This window comes from Oxyura jamaicensis, chromosome 2 (assembly GCF_011077185.1).
Source record: "Oxyura jamaicensis isolate SHBP4307 breed ruddy duck chromosome 2, BPBGC_Ojam_1.0, whole genome shotgun sequence".
NCBI lineage: Eukaryota > Metazoa > Chordata > Aves > Anseriformes > Anatidae > Oxyura > Oxyura jamaicensis.
Window position 1 is genome coordinate 105,372,815 of NC_048894.1, and position 10,844 is coordinate 105,383,658.

A 10,844-nucleotide genomic window follows, 5' to 3' on the forward strand; every position below is an offset into this window, starting at 1 on the left:
ACAAACGCCAAATCCCTCTCATCCCTGAAATTACACAGTTATCTAGAAATTTGCTTCTACGTGGAGACCAGATTTAAACCTTTATTCAGCCTAAGCTGTGTTCATGTTGTCTGAATATTCACGTTGCGTGCACACACCCATGAAGTACACCGAGATGCAATGAGACTTTTATTGGCATGAATCATTTGTGAGTTACTCACTCACCCTAAATGAGTGTCTAGAAGCCATATTTTTGCGAACCGTCCTGGCATCACTCCTGCGCGCACAGTAACACCAGGGGCGGCACTGGGCCGCTCCGGAGCGTCAGGACCCTTGTAGGGGAAGCGGTACCGCTGCGATGCTGATGCCCAGGATTTCGGGCATCCTGGCACTTTCTGGAAGGAACCGGAGGAGCGGGGGAGGGAGGAGAAGAAATGAGGCGGTGTAAATAAAAAGTGGTAAAAAAAAAAAAGTAAAGTGAAAACAGCCACAGCCTTAAAATGTTTTCGCCGTTATTCTGGTCTCTTCAGAAAAAGAGAGCGTTTCCTCTTCTTTATGCAGAGCCTGAAAAGCCAAGATATCCACTTAACCCCAGCCACACTTGCTTCCCTAAAAACCTTTTTCTTTATTTTTATTTAACACCGCTGTCGCAAAATCACTTCAAAAAGAGACACACACACAAAAATAAAACCAAACCAAAACCTAACAGCCCCCCAAAACCATCTCCGGCAACGAGTGATGTTCCCCCAGCATCCCCTCCCGGGCAATGCCCTTTCACAGCCGGGAACGGGGGCTTCGGCCGCGGCTGGGGGGCTGCCCCGAGCCTTCCCCAGCCCCCAGAGCGGGCATCGCCGGCCCCACCGACGGCGGCGGCGGCAGGCGCGGAGCTGACCGCGCGGTGGCGCCGTGCGCCCACGGACGATGCGCGCTGGCGCAGCGCCCGCAGCTCCCGGCTCCGCGCCCCGCGGAGAGGCCGCAGGCGGGGAAGCCCCCGGTGACCCCCTCCCGGGAGCCGTGGGGCCTTCCCCCAGCCCTGTGTCCTTCCTTCTTGCTCGCCCCACCGGGGACCGCCGCCGTCTCCAGCCCGCGGCCCCCTTCCCCCCGCCCCGGCATCGCGTCCGTGGCCCATTTGAAAGGGAAGAATACATTCACGCTAAATTTCCTTTTTCTCCGGAAAAATGTTGCAACTGTAAATGAGCATAATAGGGACGTAATTGTACGGCGTGCCTTTTGTTGTTGTTGTTGTTGTTGTTTTTTTTTTTTTGGGAAATCGATTTGGGCTCAAATAACTCGGCTAAGCACGTTACACCGAAACCATTCAACTAGGAAACAGGAGAAGTAAATTATTGCTGCTTCCTGAACTCTCTGCTTATGAGCCCAATAATTAAAATGTGCAGTAATGGCTCCTGCAGCCAGCCTGCGCTTCTCGGGGCAGTTCTCGGAAATGAAGGGCCCGCTTTGGGCACAGGGGGAGCCGAGCGCTGCTACTGCTGCGGGGCCAGGAGCCCGCCAGGGTCCACGCCCAGCCCTCGCCTCCCGCATCCCTGCTCGAGGGGAAATAATCCCAGCGGCGGGGGACTCCCCGGGGAAGGGATTTCCCTTCCAGTCCCTCTCGCAAGTCAACTTTCTTGGCGTTTTTTTTCTTTTTTTTTTTCTTTTTTCTTTTTTTTTTACCCCCCCTTTTTTTTTTTCCCTTAATCCTCTCCTCTCCACTGCCCCAGCACAAGGATGGGAGGAGAGGGTCCTGAGCTCCCCCACGGGCAGCGGTGGCCACGCGTGGAGCCCCCCGATGAGGTCACGGCACCTCTGGTCGCCCCCAAGAAGGGAGCCTTGCGTAATGCCAACAACATTCCCAATAACCCTCAAAAAAAAAAACAAAACACAAAGGGGATTAAAAAAAGACCCTCTCCATCCCCAAATCCGCGTGTAAGTGGGGGTCCCTCGTGGGGGTGAGCCGGAGAGGGGACCCCCCCATCCCGCACCGCCCTCCTCCGCCCCTCGGCCCCTTCCCGCAGTAGGTACAGCTCGGCCGGGGTGAGCACCCTCGTAAGGCTTTGCGGGATGGGGTGGGTTTTCTGGGTGTTATTTTCTTCTTGTTGTTATTATTTATTTATTTTAGCCTTTTTTTTTTTTTTTTTTTTTTTTTTTTGGGAAGCGTGAGTTGGTGTTTATGAGAAGCTTTATGACTCCTGATAAGCTCATCTTTGAGGACGACACAGAACCGTGTTCCTTGAGGAATTGGGGTGGTGACGTCTTTTCTGATACCCGATTATTACGTGACCGGGGAAAAAAAAAAAAAAAAAAAAAAGGCATTTGATTCATGAATAAAAATCCGGACACCACCACGGGGGCAACAAACAATATTGCCCGTCCTCTAAGGTAACGAGCAGGCAAATGTTTACGAAGAGGGCTCTTGCCGAAGCGGGGTGTTTGCAAAGATTTGGTTGCTAATTGCGTATCAGACGGAAGGCTGCGGAAGGCTGGTCAAGTTTGGAGCCACCGAGCAGGAAGAGAAGAAGAGGAGAAGGCTGAGAAGGCGCTCAGTGAGGGGAGAGAGCTGGGGAAGACAACAGCTCACGCAGCCAGCCCGCGGCTCCCCGCCTCCGCTCCCTCCCGGGCTCGCTCGCTCTCTTCCCCCTTCCCCTGCGCTCCCTTCTCCGGCGACACCTCGCTCCATCCATCCCTCCTCTCCCTTCCCTCGCAGACTCCACTCCAGATCCGTGCTGCTACCTGCAAACTTTATTATTATTATTATTTCCTTTTCGCTTTTTTTTTTTTTTTCCTAATTTTTTCCTTTTTTTGGAGCGGATCCCCCTAAAATCAGCACACAACTCACTGCTGCTTTGGCGGCGTCTTCACCCCGCGGGCCCATCGGAGAGGCGATGCCACGAGCGTTTTAACTCCTTTCGGCCGCAACTTGGGAGACAGCTCTATTTTTTCCCCCCTATTTTTTTTTTTTTCCTATCTATTTTTTTTAAAGACCTGCCCTTTTAGTTTCGCAGCCAAACGCTCTTAGTGCCGGGTGTTTAGAGTTTGATGGTAAGGACACGAGGCGGCTCGCCGGGCCTCCCCGCCGCGGTCCCGGGGCGGGCGGGCGGGCGGGCACCGACGGGGCGGGCGGCGGCGGCACCGCTCCGAGCCTCTCCCCGCTCCGCGCCGCTCCGCTGCCGAGCATCCTTCCCCCGCGGGCTCGGACAGGGCTTGGTGGGTCGTGGGTGATTTTTTATTTTTTATTTTTTTAATATATATAATTTTTATTTTATTTTTATTTTTTTTTCATTTTTGACAGCGGTTTTCCTTTCCCTCCCGCACAGAGTGGCAATGTGTAGCAAAGCGATCCTAGCACTCCTGGTCTATGGCATAATAATGCATTGCAGCGTCTACTGCTCACCTGCGGCTGGACTTCAGTACCCGGCGCTCAGGTGGGTCCGGACCCCGCCCCGGGGCTCCCCCGGGCCCCCGCAGGCCCTGCTCTTGCTAAGGGAAGGGGGACAAGTAAGAGGGGAAGGGGGGACAGACACCAAAAGAAACCCCATCCTCTTTTCCTGCATGCCCACCCCGTCCGTCCTGAGAGAGGAGACCCTGGCAGGACTGTAAGCGCCGTGGGGGGACAAGTGGGGGGAATGCTGTGCTGATGGGACAAGCAGCGGGGAGCCCCCTGGCTGCAGCACTAACTTCTTTGGGGAACCTCTTGTCCCCAGGGACCGGGGCGGGGGGGAATTGCCTCCCCCAGGACCCCCCCCTCCTGCTCTTCCCCAGGCCCCTGGCAGCTTTGGTTGTCTGCAGCCGGCCGGGAGAGAGGCGAGCATCCCTGCCCTGCCGGGGGCTGGGGGCGGCAGGGTGCGCCGTCGCCTGCTGGCGTGCGAGAGCTGCCGCGGCTCGTGCGGTGCCGGCGGAGTTTGCAGGGTTTCGGTCCTTTCCCTTATTTACCTGTCTTTGTGCCACCTCCCTCCTCGTGGGGGAAGGCGGCCGCCGAGGTGTCGCGGTTTTCTCTCCGGATCCTTCTACTCGGCCTGTGCCGGGGGTGCTCGGAGCCCCCCAGAGGCCTTTGGGGCAGCAGAGCGGGGTCCCCCGTGGGATGCACACCGGCCCCGGGACGGCTCCCGGCAGCCCGGTCCCACCCTCCTCGGGGGGCTCGGGAGGGAGCTGCGGGCTCGCTGCAGCCGTCTTGTGTCGTCGTCCCCCCCTCCCCGAGCTCGGTTTTGCTCCGGGGGGGGGGGGGGGGGGGGGTGCTGCGGCGGACCCCCGCTTCTCGGCTCGGCTGCGGGAAGGGGACGATGCCGGGTGGCCCAGGAGGGTGCCCTTTACCGGGTGTCCTTTGGGGGGCTCCGAGGTGTCCTGGCAGGAGCCCGGAGCCCGTTGGGGCTGGCCCAGAGCAGCCCCTTCCCCTCCCCGGGCAGAAGGGCGACAGGGCAGTGGGCTTGGTGGCCTGCGGGGCCATTAGCCGGCGGCAAGCTGGCTCCCCTCCATTCAAGCGCCTGAATTAGCAGGAGCGAAACACTTTAGCGGCATCTATTATTAATACCTCGGCTAAAGCTCGCAGACAAAAATAGCTGCCTGTATCGTACGATGACCTACATCGTACTGCGGAGAGAGAGGCGGGGATGACTGGGGGGGGGGGGGGGGGGGGGGGGAGGTTGGGGGGTGGGGGACACCGAACCGGAGGGACCTCAAAGGGCAAAGCCACCATTCAACGAAAAGCAGCAGCGGGCGCAAGCCCCACCCCAGCCCTCGGGCGCTGCGGGGAGGAGCGGGGCGCAGCCCCCGGGGGGCTGCCGCTGACCTCCCGGTCCCCGTCGGGGATGCTGCAGGCTCTCGGCCAGCCCCTGGCACACGGCCGTGTGTGTGTGCGGGTGTGTGTGCGGGTGCGTGTGCGGGTGCTGCCCGTGCGTGCGTGCGCTCCGCTCGGGAGGCACCAGGCTCCCGGTTCTCGGCAGAGGGGAGGTTGTTCCTCGGGCCTGGGGAGGGGATAAAAGGGGGTGCTGGAGGATTTTCCCCGAGCTCGGCGTGCTCCGTCCCTCGTGGTCCTGCCCCGCAAAGGCTGGACGAGGATGGGGCGGGAGGAGCGGGTGGGCTCCGCCGGGGGAGGCACGGAGGGAGCTGACTCCTTCCCCTTGCTGCTCTCGTTGCCAGGCTGGAGGATGAAGTGTACGACGAGGACGGGAACACTCTGCAGGACTTCGCCTATGACCACGAGCCCCTGGGGATAGCGAGCCCGTCCTCCGTGCTGGGCGAGATGTACACCTTGTACTACCCACCGGAAAAAAGGTGACCGCAGCTCGCGGGGTGGCAGGCGACTATTTCTTGCCGGGTGTGTCCGAGCCGATCGGGGGACAAAAAAAATACCAAGCCGCTAGCAATTAGAAAATATATATATATATATATGTAAAGACCACCTTCCCGAGTCCAGCTTTCCTGTCCAGCCACCAGAAGAGGGTCGCAGCCTTACCTCCTGGAGGGCTGCGGGTGGGGAATGGGGGTCCCGGGGGGGCTCGGGGAGAAGCCGCCCCCCGCAGCCGGCGGGGAAGGCCGGGGGTGTCACCGCTCACCCGGGGGCTCTTCCCTCCGGCCCCAGGCACGCCGATGGGATCTTCAACAAAGCCTACAGGAAACTCCTGGGCCAGTTGTCCGCCAGGAAATATCTGCACTCCCTGATGGCCAAGCGGGTCGGGTAAGGCTTTCTGCTCGCTCTTTTCCCCTCGGTGGGCGTTGGTGGGCGCTGGAGGGAACAAAGCGCATCGGGCCACCGCCGGGGATGCCTTGCGCCGGCGGCGGAGCTGGGTTGGGGGAGATGTGGGGGGATTTGGGGGTGTACGGGGGGCTCCCCAAGCCTCATCCCCCGTTCACGGCTGCCGCAGAGCTCCCGGGGCAGAGGGAACCCGGCGCCAGCACCGGCGTGCTGGTTTCCTCGGTGTAACACGCCCGTACGCGCATATGTGCATTTAGATCCGTCTTCCTTTCCCCAGTTATTATTTTATTTCGGTTTCACGCCGAGAAGTTGGTCAGCCCCTCCCTTATCCCCCCCTCCATCCCTGGTCCCCCGTGGGAAGCGGTGTCCCCGGGGGGGGGGGAGGGGACGTGGCGGGGCGAACCCCCGGGGCGCTCCGTGGCGGTGGCGGGGCAGGGGCGGCGAGATGCCCCCCGCGGGAGGTGACATTTCCTCGGCTGGATGAATAATGCATGGTCGGGGCTGTTGTCTTTGTCTGCCCGCGGAGCCGCCGCGCTGCGCTCCCGGGAAAGGCGGCTCGGGGCCGGGGGGCGCGGAGGGGCGCGGAGCGGGGAGGAGCTGGGTTGGTGATGGAGCTGTGCTGATGGAGATGTGCTGGTGGTGCTGGGCTGGTGATGATGCTGTGCTGGTGGTGCTGTGCTGGTGGTGCTGTGCTGGTGGTGGTGTGCTGGTGATGCTATGCTGGTGATGGAGCTGTGCTGATGGAGATGTGCTGGTGATGCTGTGCTGGTGATGGAGCTGTGCTGGTGGTGGTGCTGTGCTGATGGAGCTGTGCTTCTCGGTGCTTGCAGCGGTGCCAGCAGCGGCCTGGGGGACGAGGCGGAACCGCTCACCAAGAGGCACATAGACGGCATCTTCACGGACAGCTACAGCCGCTACCGGAAACAAATGGCTGTCAAGAAATACTTAGCGGCCGTCCTGGGGAAAAGGTATAAACAAAGAGTTAAAAACAAAGGACGCCGAGTAGCGTATTTGTAGCGATGAGTAACCAGCCCCTCCCGTGTATACAAAGTCCTGAGAGAGAGAGAGAGAAAGAGAGAGAGAGAGAGAGAGAGAGAGAGAGAGAGAAACCCACCACCAACAAAAAAAATCTAAACAAAAACAAAAGTCATTTCCAAACTGACTGAACAATCACCGCTCCTGTGTTATCTAAACATGTATTTATGTATGAAGTAAAGCCATTAAATGAATATTTTGATAATAATATTGTTTTTCTTTTGTACAAAAGCACTAGAGAAACGCACAGATCTACTTTGTGGACCAATCCTTAAGTTATATATAATATATAAATATATATATATAAATACTACTACGAATACTAAAGAACAATTCTTCATATAAAGCCTGCACAAGAACAAGAATTCGCCTGAGCTGTTTATGTTTTTATATAAAATAAATAGAAAAAAAAGACAATCATTGTTTTGAATATTACTCCTATTTTTGTAACGGAAAATAAAAGGATAGTATTTTTATCCGCGACAGGGTCGAAGACATTAATTTTCACCATTTGCTACTGTACATAGAGAAGGATGCCCTGCTCCCAGGGGATTTTGAGGAAAATGATTTGGGAGAATTGCTGAAGCAGATTCTTCCCCCGGTGAGTCTCAAGGCAGGCTCCTTTGCCACTAGCTCTCTGAAGGGGCAGAGTCCCTTTTACTCTAGATTTCGATTTTTTAGTTTTATTCTTCCTGCTTTCTTTGATTCCAGTCGTATCTGTATTAGCGTCTCCTCAAACAATGAGCTTAGAGGACAATCCCCACGCGAAAACAACAGCTCGATCCAAATTGTGCACATCTCTGTTGCCTATTGGAGGGAGAATAATTAAAAAAGAAAAAAAAAAGAAAAAAAAGAAAAAAAGAAAACCAAAACCAAAACTCAAGACCAAAAAAAAAACCTAAAACGCCAACGACCCCCGAAGCAAGGATAGCGAGCACCCAGCCCCGCGCTGTGCTCTTGTGGCCGGCCGGGCAGGGCTGCGGGGCAGAGCGGAGCCAGGACCCTTTGGGGACCAGCGGGGACGTGAGCGGGGGTGGCCCCAAGGGGCCGGGGGGCCAGAGGCGACCCCCTCTCCGATCCGCTACCCAACTGCCGCGGGCAGCTCGGTACTGGACCTGGATGCAAAGTACAGTGTGTTACTCTCCAGTGCTGTCCATGCTTCTCATCGTGTGTAAATGAGCAGGGTTCTCGCCTTCGCATTTTTTCAGTCGGAGTTGCTCTTTTCTTTGACTGTTATTATTATTATTATTACTATTATTATTACTATTATTATTATTTCTTATAGACCCTCCCACCTCTCATCCTTTCTTCGCACTTTTCCAAGCACCGTTTAACCCACCTGAGTCACCTTTTTTTTATTATTATTATTTTGGGGTTATGTTTTTTTGGGGAAAAAAAAAAAAAAAAGATTGTGAATGCTCTCTCACTCCTTTGTTCTGTTTTATGCAAGCTCTTATTGTAAAAGTTTAGGAACCCCTGTTGTAGCTACCACTAAAGAATTATGCACTACTACTAAAGTTTTTGTTCCTTGTTTATTGAGTTTGGAGGTAAAATGTATTTTTCTACATTCTGGCTTATTGCTTAGTAAAATTTATTTCATAAAACGATCTTTTGTCATACAAGAATGTGTAGTGTTCACCTGTGGTCCGGTTTCTAACGAGATAAACCATTTTCACCTCATCTCTCTATGTACGGACTCCTATCTTACCTTGCACCCGGGGGACCGTCGGCAGCGGCGATCCCGGCCGGGGGGCTCGCCCCCCTCCCTGCCCGCGGGCAGGTGGCGGAGGAGGACACGTAGGTATCGCTTCCTTCCTTCCAGCTCCCCACACAAACCTTAGAGGAGTCTTTTCCAAAGCCACAAAAAAAAAAAAAAACAATATAAAGGAAAGAAAGAAAGAAACAAAAAAAAAACAAACCAGCCCCGAATTCGAACCGTCGATTGACTGCGAAAACAACATCCCTCATCCCCCCCCAACCCCCCCCCCCCCTCGAAAAAAAAAAAAAAAAAAAAAAAAGGCCTCGGGCAAAACCGCCCCCGGGAACAGCCCCGGCCCCGGGCAGAGCTCCGGGGGGGTCCGGGTGCTGCCGCCCGGGCTCATGGGGCCGGGGGCCGCGGGGCGCAGTTTGCAGCTTTGGTGCCTTCTCTTCACCTTGTAAATCGCCACGAGTTGACAGATGGCTATCTAGTGGCCCTACGATGCTGCAACACATCGGCTTGCGTTTTTAGTCGTACTTCTGTCTTCTGTTCTGTGGCAATGGGCAGAGTTTGCTGTGTTTGTGTCGGCTGTGGTACAATGACCTAGGGCTCTCTTGACGTTTTCTTTCTGACCTTAGCCGTTCGAGTTCAGTGGCTAGCTGCAAGCATCATGAAGTGACCGCCTAGGTTATCCTCTGTGTACTTTTTAGAAACGCCAACAGCCTTACCAAAACTTGAGCAGATTTGAGATACAGTGCTAGTTTAGGTAGATGTTAGTCTTGGAGAACTTATTTTGTGTGCGAATGAATATAAAAAGAACTGCAGCAAAGTATTATTACACACATTATATCTATAACTAGGACTTTGATAACTGTTATACAAAGTGTGTAAAGTTTGTATTAATAAATTTTTGTAAACAATGCAATTTCGTCTAATGTTTGGGGGAGAGGAACCTAGAAGCTAGCAGTGAAAGCTGCACCGCATTTAAAAAAATAATGATAATTAATTCATTTTTAACATTTAATCAGTGCTTCTAACCTTTCGTGCCTGGCATACCTTCTTATTCAGCCTCCACATGCTGTCACCAAATAACCCCTAACGCCTTTACCGGTGCTTATTCTTCTGCTCGAGTCCATTAAGAGGAACTGCCGGAGCAAGTCTAGCTCCACACACACAGCACCGAAACCCCAGCTTTCCAAAATATGCAGTCCGGTGCCCCTCTCCCTGCCAGTTCCCGTGCTTAGAAGCCATTCTTTTCCAGCGGCGTTGGTCTGTTTGAGGAGCTCGTCACCTAATCCGCTTTTAATGAGCTGTGTGTGTGCTGACACCCTCCCGGCACCTCCCGGCTCGGGCGGTGGTGGCGGCTCGCTTTGGCTCAAGGTTTTTGCCGGGCTGTCCTAAAAAATGTGCCTGGGACACATCAAGACTTGCTGAGGGCTTGAGGAGTAATAGGCGGCCGCAACGAAAAAGCACAGGCAGGGCGGTTTGTCGGCAAAAAGCCGAGGACAGGATATCCGACCTTTAATCTTCAATCCTTTTATCAGTAGCTGCTCGTGTTTATTATTTTTATTGTAGCTCAGGGACTACATTCAGCTACGTTGGAAGGTAACAGCAATTTAGCTTAAACTAAACTCTATTTCCTTCTAAGCTCATACAATTAAAAACTAAAGCACAGGAATTAAATGACAATTTCCTAGCAAATTATTTTTTTTAAAAAACTGTAAGTCCAGGATTTGAAACAGACTGGTCATATCCTCCCCATCACGTGTTTACCTTATAGGCTAATTTCCACAGCAGTGTTTTCCTGACTACCAGGAGGACACTGAGAGAACTTAAAACACTGCTGGTATCAGTGGTATATGTGCAGAGTTAGTGTAAAGCCAGATAAAAACTCTGATTCAAGGCAGATTGGCTTAAAGAAGAATGCAAAGAAATGCTCACTGGGGGGAGGGCGAGAGGACAGGGATTTCTCAAACTAATAGTGTAAGAAAATCAAGTCACTGCTTCCCAAGGGCAGCACAGAGTGACAAGCTGCTGTTAGGTTTATTCAGTGATTATGCAGTGCTCGTACATATAATCCCATTACATTTCCTGCCCACCTAGAAAGAGAATGTTCTTAAGAGATCCAAGCTGAAGACCTGCTTGGTATTGGTAGTTTGAGCTTGGTCCACCTGAAAAATTGTGGTCTTCAAGTCCTGACACTTGTTGAAGATGTGCAGAAGGGGTGCAGAGTTCTGCTGTAAATGGCAGAGATGTTCCTAGACTGAAGCTACCTAAATTACTCTTTACTGAAACAGATATGATTTCAGGACAAAGCTCAGCTCTGTTCCCAGTGATTGAAACTGCTACCTGAAGGAATACACTTGGAAAATATTGTGCAATATTAAGTCATATAGTGTGAGTTTTGTGGGAATGTCTGGTGTTTTGTGTGGTGCTGTATGG

General features: G+C 53.7%; 1 protein-coding gene across 4 annotated transcripts; it reads left to right on the forward strand.

The window, feature by feature from the left end:
• The first annotated feature begins 2,216 nt into the window (after window positions 1–2,216).
• On the forward strand, window positions 2,217–8,686 carry ADCYAP1 (adenylate cyclase activating polypeptide 1). Of its 4 annotated transcripts, none has more exons than XM_035318557.1 (5): window positions 2,217–2,358; window positions 3,294–3,401; window positions 5,113–5,247; window positions 5,555–5,650; window positions 6,499–8,686. In XM_035318557.1, the coding sequence occupies exons 1-5, from the start codon at window positions 2,300–2,302 to the stop codon at window positions 6,683–6,685; spliced, it is 585 nt and encodes a 194-aa protein (XP_035174448.1). In that variant the 5' UTR covers window positions 2,217–2,299; the 3' UTR covers window positions 6,686–8,686. The 4 variants fall into 4 exon arrangements, with proteins under 4 accessions (XP_035174448.1, XP_035174450.1, XP_035174449.1 ...); XM_035318559.1 differs by having other exon boundaries at window positions 2,300–3,018; window positions 3,269–3,401; XM_035318558.1 differs by having other exon boundaries at window positions 2,308–3,018.
• The last annotated feature ends 2,158 nt before the right edge of the window (window positions 8,687–10,844 follow it).